This window comes from Danio aesculapii, chromosome 1, assembly GCF_903798145.1.
Source record: "Danio aesculapii chromosome 1, fDanAes4.1, whole genome shotgun sequence".
Classification (NCBI taxonomy): Eukaryota; Metazoa; Chordata; class Actinopteri; order Cypriniformes; family Danionidae; genus Danio; species Danio aesculapii.
In genome coordinates, this window is record NC_079435.1 from 4,779,687 (window position 1) to 4,805,112 (window position 25,426).

At 36.7% G+C, this 25,426-nt stretch overlaps 1 protein-coding gene across 1 annotated transcript; it reads right to left on the reverse strand.

Annotated features, from left to right (window-relative positions):
- Window positions 1-620: 620 nt before the first annotated feature.
- Window positions 621-25,341, reverse strand: LOC130223261 (adhesion G protein-coupled receptor E3-like). Its single transcript, XM_056456037.1, has 20 exons — window positions 25,280-25,341; window positions 24,683-24,770; window positions 24,520-24,558; window positions 16,664-16,705; window positions 13,941-14,318; window positions 13,478-13,534; window positions 12,029-12,400; window positions 9,256-9,318; window positions 9,012-9,043; window positions 8,719-8,796; window positions 8,420-8,609; window positions 3,344-3,460; window positions 2,809-2,987; window positions 2,535-2,699; window positions 2,257-2,460; window positions 1,947-2,179; window positions 1,737-1,803; window positions 1,567-1,658; window positions 1,321-1,483; window positions 621-1,048 (listed from the first exon to the last, which is right to left on the reverse strand). The coding sequence occupies exons 2-20, from the start codon at window positions 24,705-24,707 to the stop codon at window positions 989-991; spliced, it is 2,556 nt and encodes an 851-aa protein (XP_056312012.1). The 5' UTR covers window positions 24,708-24,770; window positions 25,280-25,341; the 3' UTR covers window positions 621-988.
- Between the last annotated feature and the right edge of the window lie 85 nt (window positions 25,342-25,426).

A 25,426-nucleotide genomic window follows, 5' to 3' on the forward strand; every position in this document is an offset into this window, starting at 1 on the left:
TTATTCTCTAAGGTAAGGAGAAAACTCCACTTATGTATCATCCTTAGAAAAAAAAGTGCTTTATGCATTATTTGTTTTTGTTTGTTAGACTTTATTAATCCCAAAGAGAAATTCACATGTCACAGCATGTCTCCGTATTAAAAATAGATCAAATAAGTTACATATATGTATCAAAATAATACAGTTACATTCATACTGCACACCTTAGTTTCACACAACGAGTAGACACTAGTCCATATCTACTATTACAGTTCAGCATAATTCATCTAGTATAATAATGCTTGAAGCATTAAAATCGGTACTCAGTATTGGCTGATCACCATGACAAGAAATCGGTACTGAGTATCGGCTGCTAAAATCCTGATTGGACCAGCCCTAATTTGTTGCAGGTATTTTAATGAAAAATTACAGTTACTTTACTAGTTAGGTCTTGAAATTTCCATGGCATATGAAATGTTATGGGAAATATGCGATGGTATGGTCTGTAGCCTGTTGGTTAGGGATTGGACGTGTCTGCAGCAGCAGAATATTGAAAATAATCAAGTTCAAAATGATTTGTCTGTAAATTACAATATTTATTGAATGATGTCTTCAAATCTTTAAGCTAAGGGTGCTTTTATCTGTACTGTTCATTATGCAATAACAATACATAACAATGGAGATATATTAAGAAGCAAACCACCCCCATAATAATAATTAACATATCCTAAAAACAAGTCAGAACCCTTTGAAGTGAACAAAAGCTTTTAGATTTAGTCCAAATATCTTTACCCTTCACCGAGTAATGTTAAATTCAATGTTTAGTGATTAAAGAAGAGTCAATGCTTTCCATCAACAGTACTGTCAGCTGTAATATTAAGTGTCTTACACATCACATTTTTCAATCATTTTCAAACTGAATTAATGACATTTAGTACAATAATTCTGTTTAAAAATCATGTGTGTACATTACAGTACTTCATATTGCCTGTACACGATGCTGCAGTCCTCAGTTTTCTTTGCATCCAGAGCACAGATATTTGAAGCACCTCCAGTACTGCTGCCTGATCTGGACAAGAATGAGAGAAGGAGTTCAGGAGATCAGTTTAACCTTTTATACATCACGAGTGATCATAAAACTGTTTATAAGAACAAGAAAATATGATTTAAGAGACTTAAAGAGCACGATTAAATAAAAGTGCTGACAGGAGAGGAAGGTTCTGCAAGTGATCTACTAACAACTCATACATATAAGCACACAGCTGACTTCATTGCTAATTTTCTCTGTCTTTTGCCTTAAATTGGCATTGAATATGCCTGAAAACGGAGTAAATGTCTGACCTCATTATTGAGCACACAGTAGATCAGGAAGATGAAGGTTCCCTGCTGAGAGTTCAAGATCAGGAAGACGATCTGCAGCACCTCACTGCTATTAGGGACGAAACCCAGAATCCAAAAACAACCAAGAACCACAAACTGACCCAGTGTTTTAAACACCATAACCCTGTGGTAAACGAGAGAAAGAACAAGATATTGTGTGTAGTTTAATGAATATGGGTTTTATAAAGAATGAATCAGGTTTGTTACTTGGTTTGCTTCATCTGTGAAACTTCAGCGTTTAGTTTTGCGAGAGCTGATTTCAGACTGATGCTGATCCTGATGAAGAGAATCGTGTTCAACTGTGGAAAACAGTAATGATCAGTTTTGTTTTGTCGATTTAAACAGCTCATGTAAACATATCTGTAACTAAAACTTACTGCTAGTATGACACAAACAGGACCCAGAAAACTCCAGATAAACCCTTTATCTGTTTTAATCCAGCATCTGATTAGAGGAAAATACAATATAATGATAATTAAATACATTTATCAACAAGAACACGACAGTTACTAATTTTAATCTTGTGTGTGACGTTGTTACGAGTTGGAGCTTTTAATCAAATGAAGAAATAAACAACAACAACTCACTGTTCACTGCCGTATCCTTCTGGAACCAGCCCTATAGACACACACACCACAACCAGAGCAACCACATATCCAATCACACACAGGAATCCACTGCTAAGCACCTCCTTTTTTTTTGAGCTGATCCGTGATAGGTTCTTGACACAGATGAAGAGCAGCACAGCTTCAATGAACATCCACACAAAGGCGGAGAGGAAGAGGAAGTGCAGAAGGCCTGCTATCACCACACACAACACCTGGAGACCATGAGAGAGGGTGATGATGATTCTCAGTGCGGCTGTGCTGAGCTGTAGAGCTTCTTCATCATTCTCACCTGCTGAGGGCGAATGAGGTTCAGGAACTGTTGTGTGAGCAGAAACAGAAGGTGAGCCGACAGCAGACTGATGCAGATGTTGATTCGAGCCACATTATTGACTCCAGGACTCCACTGACAAAGAGCAAAGGACAACAGAGCCAAACTGAAGAACACCAGATCCACGATCACACACACCAGATTCAGCAGATCCAGCCGATCGCTCTGAGAAAACATGCAGAGAACATGAGTGCCAAATCTGTGCTGCTCTTCAATTGTCTCTAGAAATGTTCTGGTACCGGTGGTGGACTGCTGCTGGTCTGCATGATGAGAGCGAATGTGGACAGATGAACACAGGAACACACAGTGTGGCTGCTGTTGCTGTTTAACACAGAACAACCATCTACAATCCACTCGCTGATATTCCAGTACACACAGGACAGAGAACCGTTGGGGTCAAACTCCTGCAAGAAGAAGAAGAAACGAGCAGAAAATATGAGAAGAGTGAATATTAGATGTGTTCAGATGTTGATCAGTGCTGATGTTGGACAAAAACACATTTCAGTCTCTCACTCTGATGTGTCTGAAGGTGAAGTTGACTGCTTTGGTGAGTGCAGTGTTGCTGGTTTTGGGAAGAGTAGCTGAGATCACAGTGGACATCATGGTTTTAATGGTGTCATTAGTTGTGTTGAAGAAGTCGGCCTTCAGTAGATTCTCCATTGTGGTGTAGCTCATAAAAGCCACAGCAGATCCTGTGAGACAGAAACAGATGCTAAAAACAGAAGTGTGCACACATCTAGAAAATCTCAAAGGCAGGTGCTCGATCAAAAACAAACATTTGTAGAAAAAGATCCAAAGAAAATCGGCACACTGCCACTTTTGCTCTCAAGATGTCTTTAATCTTTGACTAAGTCTTTGATTAAAGACTTTTTGAGAGCTAAAGTGGCAGTGTGTCGATTTTCTTTAGATTTTTGTTTACAGAAACAGATGCTTACATGCAATATTATATGAAAATAACAAGAGTCAAAAGAGTAAATGTGGTTTAGTGGTGGTGAAATGAGGTTTCATTATACATAAAACACTAAATTACACCAAATATTCAACTTACTGTTATTGTTGTTCTTGGCGATGCCAATAAGATCGATGTCTACAGAAGAATTTGTCGTATCAAGTTGAGGGATTTTCTCTAAGGTCACCTGTGGTCCAACTATGAAGACTTGTCCCTCTGATTAAAAACAAACATGCTGTTATGTGCTAATTTATTTTATAGATTCTGAGATTTCTAAATTTCTAAATCAAATAATTAAATAAGATAACACTACGTCACTGAGTCAGTCACACCAATGAAGTCCATGAAATTTCCTTCTGGTCTCTGAATCCTTCCAAAAACTGATTTCTTAGAAATCAACTTTAAATGTGTAAGAAGACCCAAAACTCATCAAGAAGTGGATGTTCCCCATGAGTACAGGCCATTTTAGGATGTTCATTAAGCAGCTGGACACCAAACTTTCACCACATTGGCATGGAGCTACTGCCCGAGGCAACACAAGTTACCCAGTGTATACTCTGTATTAGGGGTGGGCGGTACACCGGTGTCATAGTCATCACGGGTGTGACATTGCGCCACGACATGGATACCGTCAATACCGTAATAAATCAATTATGCGCCTTGAACGGCTGCATTTACATCAATAATAGCTAATTCTAAATAATAAGGCATTCAATTTTCTTCAAACGTTCAGTTGTGGTCTGAATACATGTCCTTATACTACAGGGCTCGAAATTGCAACCATTTTGGTCGCATGAGCGCCCGAAATTTAATCTATGCGCCCTCATAATATATTTGGGAGCATTTGTGTGTCTGAATATAATGGTTGTAGTGCAATCTGATTTGATTTTCTCTATAAACTTGCTGAATCGCTCTACCCTGCTGCTGTATTGGTTCATAGCTGTCAGTCACTCAACGCTTCCCGCTGTCAGATAACAGGGAGCTTTTGTTACTGCAGGAAATGCAAACGGCTGAAGAGTGAAAAGTGCACAGGTTTGCAAACCTCACCTAAAGTTATAATAATAATAATGGCGCAGATGACAGCGATCATGACATGAGGTAAATGTTGATCCGCCAGCTGAGATCAATCGAGTGTTTTCGGAGAAGGTGCCCGAATCTCGATGCGTTGCATTTACCGCGTGTTCAGCGCAAATGTCCGCTAAATATAAAGTCTAATACTGTAGACATCATCGCCAAAGAAACTCGCCTTTACTAAGTTTACACTGAAACTATGGCTCATAACAAAGAGCGGTATTGCGCCGGTGGTCATCATGAGAATCCTGCTCTGTCTGCTCATAAATTGGTGCGGCTGACTCGCCTGCTTTATTCCACCAACACAGAGAAATGAAGATCAGCTCATAACAAGACTGAGCATTTACAATGACCCAAACCAAAACTTTTAAAGAGTGATAGAAGTGAGACCTTCTTTTGTCTGTTCTTCCTTGAGATGTATATTATTTTGCTATTGAAAGTAATACCATGATATTATACCGTCACCGTTCAAAAGATGAAAAATACTGTGATATTAATTTTAGGTCATATCGCCCACCCCTACTCTGTATATTGGATATGCATTGAACCAAGCATTCATTTTACTTTTAGTCAATTACAGCCCCCTAAAGTCAAACATTAAGTATTACTAACCCTTCTTCTGGTTTTTGCTGACCCAGAACAGCTTTGTAGAGCTCAAATCTTCACAAAACTGAATTTAAGGAGCACCTCTCCAGTACCTATGAGTACCAGCTGATGCCATAAGTGCTGGTCAACCCGTTGATAATCTTTCAAAGGTACATGAATAAAGCATTCAGTGAGTTCCTGAAACACTTTGCTGGGGTTTACATCAATGTCGTATAATTTACTGCTAAAGGACAACAGAACATTGTAATCAAGTTACTCAAGTCGTCCAAAAGCTGAACAAGCACCAACTGTACCTCAAGCTGAAAAAATATTTCATCAACCATCCATCCACTTTTGTGGGTTATGTAATTACAGAGACTAGGACACAGATGGAGCCAAACACCATTTCAAAGTCATCACTGATCTCAGAAATCTTGAATCCATTCATCAAGCAAAGACTCAACCTCAGTTTAACTTCAGGATTCAACTCCACTCTTACACACTGACCAGGTACCAAGAATCATCAAGCAGATGCCCTGTCAAGAGTTTACTTGCCTGTTCTTAAAGTAGCACCTCCTGAACCATCCTATCTCTAGCCCGACAACCTCATTTCACCAAGTAGGACCTGTTCCTGCATTAACATCTATGTTGATCCTGGAACAACATTCCAATCAGCCCCAGAATTAAGGGATAAGTTTACCGTTTAAGTTACGTTTAGGCTTATGGTTAGGTTTATGCATTTCTACATGATTGTTATCCAAATGTTATTCCCCTTATGGTTGGGTTTAGGGGTAGGGAATAGGTATGGATTACATTTTCAAACAAAAATGATGCTCCAGGATCAACATAGATGTTAATCCAGGATTGCATTGTATTTGGCAAAATCATGAAGTGCACCTCTAGCCATCATCATCAGTCCAATAGAATGGTCCATTAATGATCAGATCTTTGTGCAACCCTCCTGAACTCATGCACACATCTTCAGGCTCTGGACCCAGGCAATCAGCATTCTTGATGATCTCTATCTGGTACTGGTGGTCCAATATGACCTATGATGTTCTTCAATATTTCTAAGGATGCTCATCTCTGCTGTCTCCTCGATTCCTTGACAAATGTTCCCTATTTCTCATTGACCTTGGTCCCATCCCTGAACAACACCTATCCAAAAACAAAAGCTGTGGTCTGGAATTTGTGAATGGGTGCTATCAAGTTTGCAAGCTTATTCCGGTCACTGAAATACTTATCGCACTGGAAACAGCAGAGATTCTCTTCTATAAAATCATTCACCATTTTGGGATTCCTGAAAATCTTGTATCCAACAGAGGGTCCCGTTTAATAAGAGTGTGGCAAACGGTCTTTTTCAAACTGCATTGTTTTAGTGAGCTTATTTTCCAGTTATCTCTCTCAAAATGACCAGACTAAGTGTAAGATCTAGGAGATTTGGAGATACCTCCAGCTAAAACCATCAACAGACCTGAAACTGTTACCTACTCTAGGCCAGGGGTTTTCAAACTGTGGGGCACGCCAGAACCTATTAAGGGGGATGCGAGAATTTTGAGGCATGCACTCGAGTAAATTATGATGACGATATTTATATGTTAACTAGAGTGAACCTGATCAACGTTAGTTCCACAGCTAACTATCAGGCACCTGTAGACTTAATGCATTCTAGTAAAATATATACAAATAAAATGGACCGACTGCTTTTTAAAATGAATGACGGCGAATGAAAGATAAACAGTTGAGCTGTCTGACAAAAAAGTGCCCTTCTAAATTAAATCAGCAGGATGCACTTCTGGATCTTTCACTTACTTTGAAGTCATTACTGACTACGCTTACATGGACATCAGTAATAGTTATTTGCCTTAATCTGATTAAGACAATAATATAATTAAGGTGTTACGTGAAGTGCTTTTTAAATGTTGCGTCACCAAGCTATCCACGTTTCCTGCAGGTTGTTTCATCTTTAATTCTTTCAACTTTAACTGCAGTTTCACTTTCACTCATGAATACTTCATTCATGCCCCCATGACAAACTGGGGTATTAGATGCGAATATGGAGTAAGGACTGGTGGAGGAGTGTTGTTTTAATGGAATTTGATACCGCATGCTGAATGGAAAGAAAAAAGCGTTCGCATTTCGTGATGTGTGTGTGTGTGTGTGTGGTCCTTTACTTACATCCGTGTGTGTAGATCTTGTCGCAAATGCAGTGCAAAAAGTCCTACATGACGGTAATAGTTTGATTTCGGTGTTTACTTCAAAAATGCCACTAATATATTTATACTCCATACTCTTAATTCCATTTCTGTTTAGTTCAGTTATGACTTTAGTCAGATTAAGGTGATCAAAAATCACTGTTTACATGGTAGACTCTTAATCAGAGTATTGTTTTAATCATATTGAAGTATTGTTGCCCATGTAAACATACTTAATGTTCGACTCAACCACACTGTCAGGGCTTTGTGAACTTGGCTTTGCGAAGCAGCATTTTCTGTATATACATACATCAAAAGTAAGTAGGTTATGGCTCACGCTTATTGACAGTGGAAGACGATTTACGGTTGGTCTTGTCAGGAATCCAACTCCAGATTAGCATGTTGTCCTCTCAAAAACAGGCTCAGCCATCACACCAAACCAGGTAAGCGGTATATTCATGTTTCAATGTAAATAGTGCTAAGCACTTTAAACGCAGCAAGTAATATATGATGTTTGCGCATGCATTATAATTTTGGCTCAGGGGAGGGGTGCCTTGGGGGGGATGGGGTGAGTGAAATTGGCTAAACTTGGGTGGGCGTGTGTCCTAAAAGTTTGAAAACCCCTGCCCTAGGCAGAGTATGCACAGCCATGTGTAAACTCTCATTCCTCAGATATGAGCCCACCAGCTCAATACTGCCACATGAACCATCACTCTTGAGCCATCAGATGTCACTGCACTCAATCACTGGGTGAGAGGGTCTGGGAAAGTGTTCATTTTCAAAGATCACTACAATGCAAGTGCCAGAGTGATTTTCAACCCCCCAACACCACCCTGGGCCAAATGTCTGGCTCTCAGCAAAAGACATCTGACTTACACATATGATCCTCTCTGTGCTGCTGTCTTAGTCCGTGTACCTGCGCACTGCGGTGGTTCATGTAACAGGAGCGCAAAACGAGACTTCAGACAGCCAAAAGCAAATCATATTTACATTCTCTGAATCGTCTATCTCCTTATATTATTCACTAAATAAAAACGGTAACAATGTGCAACAGGATTTATTTTTAAACTCCTATTTGTATATCTGTATACAGACTGTGCATGTGTGTATCTTTTCCCTGCTGGATTCATGTAGAGAGGGCTACATATACAGTAGCATGAGCTCATATCATCACAGATTCAGCTATTAATTATTATTTTCTTATATTTGGAAGTGTTGCTCAGTTTGAGCGAGTCAAAGATGAGCAGGTCTGAGCTGGTGTGATTGAGTCTCTGATATTAATAATCTCAGGTTCATCATCAATAATAACAGTGTCTCCACTTACCTACAGTCTCAAGAGTAAAACTGACGTTGGCACTTGTTTCTGTCGGCTTCACCAGTGTAGAAATGAGTTTCTCGCTGCTTTTCAACACTTTATTTCCATATGAGGCTAGTTCAGATGGACTGGCTGATGATGAAGACACTGAAATCTTCTCTGAAGCGTTGAAGATCACATTCAATATGTCGGTCACCGTCTGATTCAATGATCAAACACACATGCAAATGTAAAGACAGAAAGATAAAACTGCTCTGTCAGTCAACTCTAACAGAACTGACTTTATTATGTTTCTCTTGAAGACTTACATTCAGTGGAAGCTCTTGAGCTGTAATGTTCTCTATCTGCTCAAGAAGATTTTGAAGACATCCTCCAGAGCTCTGATTCTGAAATCACAATTCAGCTTTATACAGTGCAGGAATCATGAGTCGTGTCCTCAATCATGTTTCACAATATTAATAACAAACAACATAAGATTCTGGACAAAACCATCAGAAATAAATAGAGAAGCACATTCATTGTTAAATTACATGTGTACAGCACAAATATAATCACACAGCCCTCTGAACTATTAAAGGTATATTTCAGAAACTCAACTTACTGAGCATCCTTCCTGCAGCGTGATATTTATTACTGCAATGAGAGAAATCACAGTGAACACAACAACACATCTCACACGAAAAAGATGTTCATGAAAATGTCTGTAATGATCTGCAACTTCAGATTCTCTTTAATCCTTCATCTTTATCCAGAGACACAAACACACTCACACACCTGTTCAGTTCTACAGTTCAACACACAGTCAGTAAAACACACTCAACAGAGGAATCATCAGACTACATTACCAGCTGAGCTCGTCTGTGGTGCGACTGTTGTACTGGTGCTGGTGAAGTTCATGTTGGAAACAACTGGAAAACATTAATCAATCAGACTAATAATACTGAAAATACAAAGAGTGCATGAAAACATTAGTCAGGACTCAAATGCAGACTAGAAAATTGGTTTATTAACTATAGAATTAAACAAAAAGCAACAAAAACTCCTCTGAGGGGGAAACATAATTGAAACACAAATAAAGAAAAAACTGGACTGTGCAGACTGACAAGGATCAGGGCTGGAACAAGACTAGATAATGTAGAATAAACGATGATGAACTGGCGCAGTACAGGGAATTAATCCATTAATCACGTGAAACTCAACAGTAAAGCCCACAGCCACAATGTAAACACCAGGTCATGTGCTAAACAGCAACACCAACAGGATGCAAGACACGAGTACACAATAAAATACAAAGACATACTGTGCACTCACACATGCAACGTGCATGTTCCAATCCCAGCGCCAAACAAAACCACCTAGACTGAGGCGCCAAGAATGAAACAGCAGGCTGTAGTAGACTGAGTGCGCATTCCTGAGCACGCCCGGACCCCACACGCCCATGTCAAGCGGGAACGCGCACGGCCCAAGCGAGGCCAAGACAGCGCTCATACAATGACAAAGACAGACAATGACAGGAATGAGCGCTTGACCTGAGAAAACTCGAGCCGAGCACAACATACTAGACAAGACAGGACTAGTGTCCGGACTCTGCCACCAAAACAAGAATTAACAAGACTGAAGTGGCAGAATCCGGACACTTACTGTAGCAGTAATTTATATAAACTGACGATCCAAGCCTTATGCATAAACTGCTTATTCAGATTTTTTTAAGGGCTGTCAAAATTGGCACGTTAACGCATGTGATTAATTTGAAATATTTAACGCGTAAAAAAAAAATGTCTGCAATTAAGGCAGTTACAGTTTTTTTATTTCCTGTTGTTGCCGACATGTGTTTAACGTGCAAAGAAATATGGATAAGACCAAGGAAGCGCTTTTAGAGGGAAAGTTTCAGTTTAAACAATTAATGTTGCATTACCAGGCTATCCAGCGTTTCCTCCAGAGTTTCATGCAATTTCGGGTGCTTCAATTTTATTTTTTAGACTTTAACCGCAGTTCATTCAGTGACATATTGTTCATGCCCCGTGACAATTATTGGATGAAAATATGAAGTAAGGACTGTTGGAAGAGTGCTGTTTTAATGGAATTTGATACCGCATGACAAACGGAAAGAAAAACCTCCGCATTTCGGGACTCGCGTGATCCTTTAAGGTAATCAAAAAATGCTGTTTACATGGTAAACTCTTAATAAGAGCTTTATCTTAATCATAAAATTGGAATATTGGTGTCCATGTAAATGTTCTCAGTGAAAGTGCCAGGTGATGTCGCAAGCTGTCAAAGACGGCCCATTTCTCTGCCTTTAAGTTGATTCCGTGCGCCCTCACATGTTTTATTAAGTTTGACGTGTTTCCCCCTAAATTCAACTTTTGTAAAGTGTCTGCTTTACGTTGCTGTGTCAGAATCCTTACTTGTACAATACAGCCATACTTTAGGATGCTTAGTTTAAGCACATTTGATGAACGCGACTGTGCGTGTTGATAAATCTGAAGGGACTCGCTCACAGGGTGACCTGTACTGCGCGTGTGTGTGTGGGTGTGCGTTTCCTAGCAACAAGAGCAAACGCCTGACATCGCTGACGGTGTCCAAAGTCTCTTTAAGGCATTCTATATGTATTCTATAGTCTTTTCGGTGTCCGTATCCCTCAAAGCTGTTTAGAATTAATTGTTTAGAGATGGTGTGACCAAAGTCCCTGTAAGAAGTCTATAGTCTTTGGTACCTGCCTTTGATGTACCCCTTGGCCACATTGTCCCCCGATAATGTTAACAGACTGGACTTTCTTAGCAACTGGCGAAATGTTGCGGACTAAGCAAAATTGTTTCTACTTTATATTTAATTTTCTCAACTCGCAATACAACTTTACAATGAATACAATTGTTTGTATTCAATACTTTATTATTATTATAATTTTCCATATTTGCAATGACTGTTTTTTTTTTGTTTTTTTTTTGTAGTCCACTTAGAATCCAACATGGAAATAATTTTTGTTTGTTATTGGCATTAATTGTTTTGATGTTTTTTTCTGTAAAAAATAACTGATTAATTAGTGATTAGTTAATTTTTGAAATCAATTGACAGCCCTAATTTTTACAACATTTTATTTTTCTAAAGATGAAAAATTTAAATACAGTAAGACTCTAGAAAATCTATTCAATAATACAAAATTAATAAGTCAGTTTTAGTTCTTCATGTGTAAACACCAAAACATAAAAATAAAGAAATTAATCTAAATAATACTAAGATTTGAGATTTTGAGTTTGTTCGGTATAAATTATAGACATTATTTAGCCTAAATGTTTATGTACTGTAACAGTGTGCAGTGGAACAAATCATTCATTTTTAAAAAAATTTAGTAATTAAAATAAAACTTCACTGGTTAGAGATGCTGATGAGAGATGAGTCTTTTCTCATTATATTAAACATTGATAATGAATTTACTCAAATAATATAATACTGCTGATCAGTGATGTGATGATAATGACTAACTGACCACATTCATCATCTGAACTGAAAAAAAAGCTGAAAATCAATAAAATATGTGATATGATAAAGTGTTCATTCTAAATAATAGACAAATAACCAGAGACACAAATATCTTGAAAGAACTGATGTGAGTATAATTACCTGTACAGTAGGCTAAATTACAATCAGTTGGTCTAAGCAGCTCATAGACATAATAATTTCCTGGACAGGCTTTGATTCGAACAGGATAAGAGCCCATATAGCAGCAGTAATTGTAAGCATGAACGCAGACATCTCGAGTGACGACTTCATCCTCTACTGTTGGGTGTCCACCACGAATCCACATTGGGTAATCAGTGCCACAACTATACTTCTCAACACATGTGTCTGGGATCTGAGCGTTCAGATTGTTAATGAAGAGCCGATACCAGCCTCTCCAGGGCACTGACTGGTCACACATGGTCACTGGCTTTGATGGCTGACTGCTGTTGGCTCTCCATGAATCGTTCAGCACAGTGTAGTTGTAACAGGGATCTGCAGAAAAATAAACCATAAATAACAGAATGAAATCACTGTCTTAATATAAATGTTCTCAATACACTAATTCCTGATGCATGACCTCATTTACATTTGATATCTCCTGCTTCTGCACACTGTCACATATTTGTAAATTGCCGTAAATCTGTTTTATGCAGTGTTTGAGTTTAAATTAGCTTAAATCGATATCCTCTTTATCCAGTCACATGGTTTTTTAAGCTGGCCAATCAGCTCTGTCTGATCTCTGATTAAAACATCAGGTCTCCTCATTACAGAGAGGATGAAGGTTTTTCCATCACAGCAGCTCATCATCAGACTCTTAATGAAGCAGCATTTCTATATTTTACACTCATTTACAATTTAAACACACAATGAGCACTGTTCTGACCATCAGTGTAAATATAATATATGATTAATATAGATGCATTTATAAAAGTAATGATAATATAAAATACACTTCAGCAAATTATCAATAAAAATATCAGATCTATTTTTAAATACAATAACACATGTTATTTAAGTAACATTTTTAAACAACTGCACAATTATGATTCTATTTACTCGCAAAAATGCTAATTATGAACAAATGTAGCTCTACGTTACTCAGAAAAGTTTGTAAAAAAGGCACAATGAATTGTGTTGATATGACTAAAGTTTCAGTATAGATTTTTCACTGGTGTTTTACCTGTATTTTTAATCATGTGCATCAGTTTAATCAGTTTGTTTTATGTTAACAGTGAATGTCTGAACTTAAAGGAATGATTCTTAATAATGTTTAAAATTACTGATCTCTTACAATGACAGTTATTAATGAACTCCTGTAACTATCCAGTATGTGCACTGTTAGACAACACTGGCGGATTCACCGGTCACTGATTTACTCTTTATGTGTAATATTGAGTTCCCAAGTACATTTCAAAATGAGCTAAATTCATAGCTTGGTTATTTTATAATAAAAAAGAGCCAGATATAACAACACAACTGCTAATGACTGAACACTTTACTGTTTTCATGAACAACATTAAAACAACGTTATCGTCAATATAAAAGCCGAAGCCAGCAGTGTTTCTTTACCAGGTGTGATGATCAGTGGTGTGGCGGCTGTAGAGCTGATGATAACACTGCCAACATCTGAAAATTTACATCAATAAAACATGAACAGTTAAAAGGCCATGAAGGTGATGAAAACACTAGACATTTGAGTTTATAATGTACATGTAAACCTATTCAGTGGTGCCAAACATCTTAATTATTATAATTTATTCCTGCTTTATCTGATGCTTCACAGGTGACAGATTAAAGTCTTTATGTCTGTACATAAAAACTGTATTATAATTAAACACAAATGTCAGATGTTAATATGTAATGTCAGTCAGTGTGTGCTTCTAATAAGTGCACTAACTGGCCAACTTCATAATCTTGAAACTTTAAAATGGCTGCAACCAATCATAAACTGAGATGATGTTTATTTAGGATCAATAATCAGAAACACACACAAATATGAATGTGTAGAAAGAACTGATGTGAGTATAATTACCTGCACAGTAGGCTAAATTACAGGCAGTTGGTCCAAGCAGCTCATAGACATAATAGTTTTCTGGACAGGCTTTGACTCGAATAGGATAAGAGCCGTAAAAACAGCAGTAACCGAGAGCGTTACCGCAGACATCTCGAGTGACGATTCCATTCTTTACTGTCGGGTGTCCACCACGAATCCACAGTGGGAAAGAAGTGCCACAGCTAGACACTGCAACACATGTGTCTGGGATATGAGCACTCAGACCGTTAATGAAGAGCCGATACCAGCCGCTCCAGAAGACTGAGGCGTCACACGTGTTGGCGTTATTTGTATTATTGACGGATCTCCATGAGTCATTCAGCACAGTGTAGTTGTTGCAGGGGTCAGTCAGATTAGCTGTTATAACACATTTAATGTGTTATAAACACATGAAAAAAAAAATTATTAACATAATTTTAACTTTATAAATAATAAAATCCATACAGAAGAACAGCTGAAGACAATTAACATTTCACAATTGTTCAGTGTAACAATTCACAAATATTAAAGCTTAACAAAATATTTAATTCTGTAACTCAATCTATATTCCTATTATTCTTTATAATGCACTTACAGGATTGTTTTAATATCAGTGTGTCTTGGACAAGAAAATGACAAACTACCAAACTACAGTAAAGATTAAACATGACGATGAACAAATATTACTATAATATCCAATATGAAATTAAAATGCAAATCACTATCACATTTTCTGGGACTTCCCTGTTTTCATAAATATTGGAACGAAATGCACAATGCCTTACAAGATATCTTTAAATCTGTAATACACTTTGATTTTATTTTGTATATATTTTTTTATATACCAAAGAAATGGTTAAAGAGAGATCAATATTTAATGAACATCCTCTGGGTAGGTGTCAAAAAGAGCATTATTAAAAATTGTTGTAGCAAGAATAGTTGATAATATTTAATAGAAAATCACTTTTAAAAAATATTCACAGTTTAAAATGTATAATAAGGTATTCTACATATACTTCTTTGTAGGCTTTTGATGAAGTCACTTTTTTCACATACAGTATTATTATACGCTGTCTTTCCTATTATTATATATATTCTAAGACACTAATACAGTTAAGATAATTACAGATATCATATATTAATAGCTGAAATTCTAAATACACTAATTTCTTAATAGTAACAAAGTTTTGAATTTTTTTATTACTAATAATTATTTTGTTACTATTAGAAATCTAGACTCCTGTAATCCCAGCCTGATCTCACGAGAAAACGCAAGTATTTTACGTTTTGACTGTTTAGTGGCTAATTCGTAGGAATTCGTACGAGTTCAGTCGTACGAAATGGTACGATTTTAAAAAGGAGGCGTGGCACCTAACCCCGCCCCTAAACCCAACCGTCATTGGAGGATGAGCAAATCGTACTAAATTGTACGAATTAGCTCGTACGAATTCGTACGAATTAGCCACTAAAAAAAAAGTTACGAATTGCCGTGAGATTGTGTTGGTAATCCTGACACTGTGCTCTGCCTCATCAACTAACCAATGATTTTTTGCAATAATGACGGTATTCAATATTTAAATATTGTGTCAGTAATGGAGGAATCAGACATGAGGTGCTCAGAGAACTGACAATCAGAGTTACTGAAACAGCAGGAATTATTGAGAAAAACAAGATAAAGCAGTGGAGCATTACATCTCTATTCAGTTAAAACACAGCAGACAACAGTATTTAGGGATATTCAGTTGGCGGCCCGCGGGCCGAACCTGGCCCCTGAGGCAATTTGTTCCGGCCCTCCAAATAGTGTGACCAAGACATCAAAAATAAATTTAGTTCAGTCGATAAACAGCCGCTGTAGTTATGAAGTGACGTGCGTCTGTTCAATACAGCATGAGCTGCAGAGGCGCAGAGCGCGAGTCACCAAAACGAGTGGCGCGGCAGCCGAAAACATTTGAATGTGTTTGTAGAAAAGGCATTGATATCGTCATTAGGGATGCAACGATATTAGCCGATTTCACTATTAACTGCGCTTTAATTCATCGCAGTTAATTAATCGTAAAGGCTTCTAAGCTGCATTTCTGTTGCACGGAACAAAACGAAACCGCTACAATTAAACAAAGTTATGCCAAGTTGCCAACTGTGCGCTAGTTCAAAGTTCCATGTATGCACACTGAGGCTAATACGCATGCACACCAGCAGCGGATGTTCCCATATCACGTCTTTTTCGTTTGCAAGTTGGTATTTTTAATGTAAGAATATATGCCAATGTGCGCGCACAAGTTGAGCAACTCGCTTACGTCTTTCCGGGCGCACGCAGTAGAAAACATCTCACGGTGAGAGTTGTGCGTGCCTTTCAGTGCAATGTTAACAAAAGATATGTTAGACGAATTATTATTAAAATCATTATGTATGCATGAACGCAGATGGCAACAACAGTTTATCTAAATAGTTTGCCTAATATAAAGCTTGAATTTACATTAGACGTGATAACCCTAAAACCATGATTATTCTTCAGACTATATAATCGTACAACCAAAATCTATAATTGTTGCAGATTTGTTATGCAGTTCAAAACATAACATATGAATGTGTCTGAATGCAGAAAAATCCTACTTCAGCAATGCACTGCTTTTGTTGTGCTCTGAAATACAACATTTGAATGTTTGTAAAAAAAAAAAAAAAGCCCAGTGTACAATGCACTGATATTATGTAGTTTAGTACATTACCATCTGTAGCCTTCACTAGTGAAAAGGTGGATGTTGAAACATCTGGAAAAAAGTTACATTAAAAAAGACACAATTAAACTAATAGACAGGCTTTTATTTAACAGTTCATGCGAATCTTCTTTGCTCATCCTAATATCAGATTAAACTGTTGTGAAGACTTTTTCTTTAGGTGAACATATAGGATTTCCTCTCTGCTATAATTTACTGTAATTTTTACTATATTTACTATACACCCGTTTACTATGATGAAATCTGTCCAAACTGAATAAAAAAAATTAGCCCTATGACAGCCCGACACAAAGACGTCTTTACCGTATGATTTGTGTGCCAAATTTTAATTCTTCTGAAGTCAAACAAAAGTAGAGTGTTACCGACTCGGTCCCAGTCATTCCCCTCGCTGGCCAGCAGAGGTCACCATCCCCGAACTTTTAAGCATTACATCATCCATCATCCATCAACTGATTGTGCACACACCTGAACTGAATCTAGTTAACGACCCACGCTTCCTATATAAGCCACACTCAAACACCAGTTCATTGTGAAGTCTTGTTTAGCCCCGGCCAGCATTACTGAGCGCTCTTTCCTGTCTGATCTTCTGAGAATAACCCCGGACTGTTTCTGACTCTGAGTTGCCTTCTGCCTGCCCACGACCCTTGCTTTATACACGGACTCTGAACCACGCTGCCTGCCCTCGACCCAAGCCTGTCTAACGGATTCTGAACCACACCGCCTGCCACTGATCTATGCCTGGTAAATCACTCTGTGTCTTTCAGCCGCCAGCCCCAAGACCATTATTGATTACTGTTGATGTGTGTTCGCACTTTAGTGCGTATTGGATATTTGACTGTGACTAATAAATACTGCATAATGGATCCCTCCGTGTCAGTCTCCTCGTTACATAGAGTTTATTTCAACTCTTCTGAATGAATGAATGAATTGTTGGGTATTAAAGGGGACCCATTATGGCTCTTTTTATAAGATGTAAAATAAGTCTCTGATGTCCCGAGTGTGTGTAAAGTTTCAGCTTGAAATGCCCCACAAATAATCTTTTATAACTCTTTGAAACGGCATATATAGGCTTAAGGACTAATTGTGCCATTTCGCTGACTGTCGCTTTAAATTCAACTGAGATTGAGCTCTTTTTTTTTAAAGAGGGCGGAGCTACAAATGCCTGTGTGTCAGCATAGTGGCAGATTCAAAAACAAAACTAACCCCCTATGCTAATGAGGGAGAGATTGTCACTAATGGGCGGGGCTTTTCCCCTCTGATGACACGTACAATCGGAGAATGTTTCTGCAGCTTATTAAGTGTGATTATAAAAAATATAATTAATTAGTTTTAATTAATGATTCTCCTGACTCACGATGCACAATACTAAATGTCAATACTAAAAATGTTTTTTTTTTTAACAACTATTTTAAAAGCCCTTTCGTTTTTTCTTAAATGCAGCACATTGTTTTGGAAAATAATATGAAGAGTTCAGATGCAAAACCCTCTAAATCCATCAGATCTCTTTTCTTGTAAATGAGCATTTTCTATCAGGCTCCTATAATTAGGTTTAGAAGTTTCAATATGTAAAGATAAGGTTATTAGCTGGTAAATAAAATAACCTTTTTTCTAAAATGTCACTTCAGACAATTCTTTGGTTTTTAAAAAGGTAAATTTTCTTTTGGGTCAAAACCAGCTAAATCCACTTCTGCTTTTTTTTTTGTTTTGTTTTTTGCAAAACCTCTAAATCAACCTATTGAGATAAAACAGTATAATTAGCTGAAAATCACTTAAGATGCCATTAGAAATTATTTGACCAAACATAAAACACCTACACATACCACCTGAAATTAAAAATACATAAATCTGTCGAGTAATTGGCGGTTCATTCCGCTGTGATAAACCAGAGAAAAAGCAGAAGGAAAATGAATAAATGAAATCTGTCAAGTAAGTGCATTAATCAATAACATTAAAACTGACATTAAGTAAATCTGAACAATCTGTTGTCATTTCTGATATTTGAGATTTAGGTTTAATGTAAGCAGAGCAATGTAAACATTGCAAACATTGCAAACTAAGCTTGGTAGATTTAAATAATGTAGTGTAAAAACATTATGAAACATCAATATCTGTTCATTGTCCATCAGCTTATCAGACGTATAGGTATAATAAAGAATACAAATAATGTTTAGTTTTATTCATTATATTTATCTTTTAAAAATTAAGCAAATAAAACACAAGGTAGGGCTACAGGGCAAAAAAGGGATGCCTCTCAGACAATTGTAGAAGCTGTCATTCATTCATTCATTCTCACCATACTTAAGCTATTGGTCTCTTGTTTATCTAAAGAGCATCCACGTGGGATGTAACTCTGTCTTTTGTGAAACGCAGTTGCTGATTAATGTATAGTAAATCAGACTCATTTAAAGTAGTGTCGCTGTGCAAAAAAACATTATGAATACATGCTACACTTCCGACTGTACAGTGTGTTTTGAGGTAAGGGACGTTTACATTTGCCATTTACTGACAGTCGGACAGTCTCATCCAGTTCCTTAAACTCCGTCTTTTAAAATCGAAATCGAAATCAGAATAAAACAGCCCCATAAAGCCGGCGTATCAGCGCACAGCTACATTGAAAACAAATGATTCGATTCACGCCTTCTGATCAGTGGCGATTCTAGATGGGGGGCCCGGTGCCCCCGTGTCAGCAAGCTTGGACCCCCCCTAAATTTGGACGCGTATTTGTGTCAGAACACCACGGAGAAGCAAAATCAGTCATCGGTTGCACGGGCTCTCGCTCTTGCGCGCACTCGCTTCCGCGCGTTTCCGCCCTCTCTGTCAGTGATGGTGCTTCGCAGTGCGCACTTCAGTTCCCCGCATTCGTCAGAAGTTAACCGCAAATTGACACAGGTAATAAAAAGATTCAACTTCAGTCATGTTCATGTTGTGAAACACTATCAAAATGTCCACTTTTGATGATATTAGACTTCTGTTTTCTTTTTTTTTTATTTGTTTATTAAACTTTTCAGATATAACATAGTATTTTTACAGAGAAATTTAAACAAATATTATTCCCACCCCTACCCTCTGCATAACATAAGTTGAAATTACATTTATCATTAAAAGAAAAGAAAAATAAATAATAATAATAATAATTACTCATGATAATAAAATAATAATCAAATAAATAGAAACAGTTTAGTAAATAAAATGAATAAATTATAAAGAATAAAAATTAAATAAATAAATAACTCAAAATTATAAAAAAATGAGTCCTCGGATATTTATAAAGTACCTAGTCATGTGATATGCTCAGAAAAAAAAGTCTAAATGGGTCCCATGTTTCAGAAAAGGCCCTAGTATTGCCATTTATTGTAAACCTAATTTTTTCCAAGTGGATGAAGCTCATTGCGTCCCGCAACCAGCTGTCAAAACTCGGAGGGAATCTTTGTTTCCATAATAACAGAATACAACGTCTTGCTAACAGTGTCAAAAATGCAAGGGCATTTGCAGTACAACTTGATAACCCTACTATATTCTGGGAAAGTCCAAAAAGTGCAATAAGAGGACACGGTTCGATGTGTGTCTTTGTCACAGAAGAGAAACACTTGAAAATTGATAGCCAAAAAGAAGTGATTGATGGGCACAGCCAAAACATATGTATTAAGTCTGCAGGTGCTTGATTACAGCGGTCACATATAGGATCTACGAGACTTCTGTTTTCAGTAGCGATATCAAAACTTTTAGTCCTCAGCTATGCAGAGGTTATTATCAATCAGAAATCTAGTGTACATAGTTTTACGCTAGGAAATGCAGTCTTGAACTTACAAACTGTCAGCGTACCAGAGAACAGATGTAACACATTGAACCAGTTTAGTTTTCAGTCACGCTCATGTAAAAGTAATATTCAACTCGTTTAGTTTTGCCTTCACTCGTTTTTGATTTCAGTCGTGACAAAGCAGAAGTCTTCAACACATGATGTATTTACAACACGTTTTTTAATATAATAGTTTAACTAACTCATTTCGAATAACTACTTTTCTATCTTTCCCATAGTGACAGTCAGTACATAATTACTAGTTATTTAGCAAGACAGTTGTATACAAAGTTCCTTTAAGTATTCTATAGTCTTTGATTCAGATTAAAGTGTAATTTAAAGACTTAACTAGGTTATGTTAACTAGGATAGTTGGAATAGTTAGTCAAGTTATTGTATGACTGGTTTATTGTGCAGACAATCAAAAAATCCACAGTACATATTTCTTAAAGGAGGCTAATAACACTGACTTAAAATTGTTTTTTTAAAAAATGAAAAACTGCTTTTATTCAAGAAATAAACTATAAGTAATATAGTAAAATGTATAATAATTAAAACTTATTATGACTCCAGAATAATTATTTATGTTTTATAGGGAATACTGTGAAAATCTCCTTGGTTTTAGATCACTTGGGAAACATTATTTTAAATTATTAGGATGGCAAAAAATTGACTGCACAGTGGCGCAGTGGGTAGCACATTCGCCTCACAGCAAGAAGGTTGCTGGTTCGAGCCCCGGCTGGGTCAGTTGGCGTTTTTGTGTGGAGTTTGCATGTTCTCCCGTAGGTTTCCTCCAGGTGCTCTGGTTTCCCCCACAAGTCCAAAGACATGTGGTATAGGTTAATTGGATAAGCTAAATTGTCCGTGGTGTGGAGTGTTTCCCAGTCATGGGTTGCAGCTGAAAAGGCATCCGCTGCATAAAACATATGCTGGATAAGTTGGTGATTCATTCCACTGTGGTGACACCAGATTATAAAAGGGAATGAATGAATGTTTATGAAGACTTCAGAGTGATGCATAAATCAATGACTTCAAATAATTCTTTAAATAGTTTGTGATGTATGTTAAAGTTTGCACCCTAAAAGTACAAGTGGCCCCTGCCTGTCCCCCCCAGTTACTCTGGTCTAGAACCGCCACTGCTTCTGATTGGTTCACGGGATATAGCAACTCTTCATATATTTTCTGCCATAACTAAATTGCTATTTAAAAAATAAATAAAAAAAATAAATTGATATTTAAAAAAATAATAATAAAATAAACTAAAGACGACTCATTAATATAAACCGACTAAAACTGTGACTGTGCTGGGATTTGATATTTTTTTAAATAAATATCAGCATATCTATGTTTTCTGGCATAAGCTGGGATCTTTGCACATTTACAATGCCCCTTGCTGAAAAAAAAAAACCTCTTTGACTGGGGACTGAGATGGCTGGTGCGGAGAGGTAAACCTTTCCTAAAGCAGAGAGCAGTGTGTACAAACGTGCTCAATAGGCCCTCTGCTCCAGGGGACTGAACACTGGCATAAAATACTGATTATAAAACTACTAAATATATAGTAGGACAGAGACAGGAGTTGAACATGATTATGAAGGTGAATAATTAATATTACCTGTGAAGTTAATTAGTATACAGTTGAAGTCAGAATTATTAGCCCCCCTTTGAATTTTTTTTATGTTTTCAATATTTCCCAAATGATGTTTAACAGATTCAGGAAATTTGCACAGTATGTCTGATAATATTTTTTCTTCTGGAGAAAGTCTTATTTGTTTTATTTTGGCTAGAATAATAGTTAAAAAAAAAAATTTAAACCATTTAAGGTCAATATTATTAGCCCCTTTTTTTCGATAATCTACAGAACAAACCATCATTATACAATAACTTGCCTAATTACCCTAACCTGCCTAGTTCACCTAGTTAAGCCTTTAAATGTCACTTTAAGCTGAATAGAAGTGTCTTGAAGAATATCTAGTCAATTATTATTTACTGTCATCATGACAAAGATAAAAGAAATCAGTTATTAGAAATGAGTTATTAAAACTATTATGTTTAGAAATGTGTTGAAGAAATCTGCTCTCCGTTAAACAGAAATTGGGGAAAAAAATAAACAGGGGGGCTAATAATACTGACTTCAACTGCAAGTATGAGTGCGATACACTTAAGCAGAGATAATCTTTTTTAAACATTTTTAAATATTCAATAATAATAATAATTATAATAAGCAAATTATTAAAATATGCATAAACTAATTTGTAATCTAATACTTGGTTCTGTAACAGAATAACTTTCTATTTCTGTCTGAAAAACATTTTCACACTTGCTATGAAAACACTGATGTACCGTGTGATCTCTGTAGCACTCGTCGAAGTAAGCGAAGCTGCAGATCATCCGGTCCGCATGGCTTGGCTTATTAATAGTTTGTTTGCGTATGATGTCTGTGACAGCAGTTTTCCCTGTGCTAATGGTATATGTGCATTATTTTCTTTGTTCTGTTAGTGTAAGCAGAGCCGGCCCAAGGCATAAGCGAACTAAGCGGCTGCTTAGGGCCCCGTGGCCACCAGGGGGCCCCCAAGAGTGCACGAAATGAATGAGTGACTTTTCGTTTTATGTTTGTTTGTTGGGTTATGGATAAGGGGTGGGACAAAACATATGCCCATTTATCATGTTATTTCCGGCCGCGATACATACTCTGGCGCCAAGTATCTATACTTATCTAAATTTACAAAAGATATGAATTAATTAATCAGTCTTTCACACTGACTGCAACAGATTACCGCTTTAGATACAGTACACCCAGCCACCACCAGGCGCTTCCCATAACAGCATTTTTTTTTTTTTTCATAAAAAAAGCTCAATAATCTGCCAATTAGGGTAAATAAAAGAATATTGTTTTTGGTTTTAAATAAGATTATTTTACTTATCTCATTGGCAGATTAATTTGTTCACTTTACAGAAAAAAATTCACTTAATTTATAATTATTTATGAAAACTGATTTTTTTTTTCTAGATATTTAGTAATATGCTATATGCAAATATGTCTACAAAATGCTTCCTGATTTAATTTGAATTTTATGTAAATAGTTTTAAGCTATTTGAACTACAAAATGCATTTATGTTAACATTTATCCATTTTTAAAAAAATATTTTTATTGTCACTATTTTTGACTGTTTGGCAGCGTTTTGTGATTGAATAATAATAATAATAATAATAATAATAATAATAAGTATGCTATTGGCTACTTCCAGCTGTTTTTGTTTCTGTCAACATTAATTACAGCTTAGATTAATGTTTTGTGTCTAATTGTTTAGTTTTGTGGCATCAATAGGCAGTTGATCAATAGGCAGTTGATCAATAGGCAGTTGATCAATAGGCAGTTGTTTCTGCAGTATAATATTTGGAATTGTCTTTAAACATATTTTATGATTTAAGTAACACAACTACAGCAAATAAAATCGATAATGCATGTTTTAAATTTACAGTGTGCGAATAATCAAGGATCAACGATAATTTGTCACATTGTTTGCACCAAGGGGGCCCCAACTAAAATCCTGCTTAGGGCCCCCTGAAGGCTTGGGCCGGCCCTGAGTGTAAGCAAATGTCTTTTTGCAGTATTTGCATGCAATTTGTGTTTGTTTGGCGGACTTCCCCGCTGTTATTTTACTCTGCCGTCCCACCTCTTGCTCGTCGCTAATGTGCACATCGTTACATCCCTATAATTAATACATTTTAACCATTAGAGGCTGGCTATATTCACACACTGTTACCAACTGTGTTTAAACACCTTATAAAATTGATTACGACATACTGCAGTCGACTTCTACCAATGACAATAAATGTACTGCTGAAACACGTGAGCTTTTTAAAATTTCACTTAAATATTTTCTAAACCTGTAAGTGACTTTTGTCCAAAGCAAATACAGATTCTGTTACTGTAGCTCTGACTCAGACACTTATTTATGCATCACATGCACACCTTTACTGCATTTAAAACAGTAACAATGTGTGTGAGATGAATCAACATCATAGTGAACCAAAAAAAAGTTATACGTACGCTTTATAACAGAGATGATAATCAGTGCTTTTAGAAACCCTGAAATAGGAAAAACACAAATGATACTGAATTAAATTGTGCTGCAGTTTGATCATGTTAAATCCACATTCATTATATAAACTCAGTCAAAGTCAGAGTTGTGAACTATGAGAAATAATCTTACATTTAAACAGAATTATGCAGGCCATTGTCGATTATGACAGTCTGATGTGTTTCTGTTCATCCACTAATCAGCCCAGAAGATGAGTTTCCTTCACAGTTCAGAGAAAAAAACAATTAGGACTGACATTCTAGATAAACACAAAACAACATACACAAAATATAAAGTTTATTTTTAACATACTTAATTCTGTATGATTTTTAAGCTTGAGTGGAGAGGAAAATTCATGTCCGAATGAGTCTGTGTGCAGTCTGCAAAACTGGACTGACACAGTTTCAATCTTACAGAACTTCAATGTTAAGCTGCTTTGACACAATCTACATTGTAGAAGTGCTATAGAAATAAAGATGACATGAACTGAATTCAATTTTAAGTCCCTACTAGGATATAAAAACATACACACACACACACACAAGAGGAATACTCCACTGCATTTATGAATTTACATCTGATGATTTAAAATGATTTAGATTTTCATAAGAGTCCTGACCTGGTCAAAACCCAAATTACTCAACCAAATCCAACTACACACAGACCAAACAATCACTTCACGATTTATATGATTTATCAACATCATTATTAAGAGCAGAAAGATCTTACCTGATATGAGCTGAAAGCAGTGGTCTTCACCTGAAACAGTTGACCGCCTAACAAAGCAAATATTTGTGTGTGGTGTACCTTTGTGTATATTTACCATAAGGTTATCACTCCATCAGCCTGAAGGGAAAATATGAACTCATATGCACC

What these genes read in the sequence shown, in the direction of transcription:
- LOC130223261 (XM_056456037.1), bottom strand. Translation starts at nt 24,707, where the DNA reads ATGGCCTGCATAATTCTGTTTAAAT. An exon ending in CGCTGCAGGAAGGATGCTCA is followed by an intron (nt 8,797 to 9,011) that starts GTAAGTTGAGTT and finishes TTGTGATTTCAG; the next exon opens with AATCAGAGCTCTGGAGGATG. An exon ending in TTTTACTCTTGAGACTGTAG is followed by an intron (nt 3,461 to 8,419) that starts GTAAGTGGAGAC and finishes GTTTTTAATCAG; the next exon opens with AGGGACAAGTCTTCATAGTT.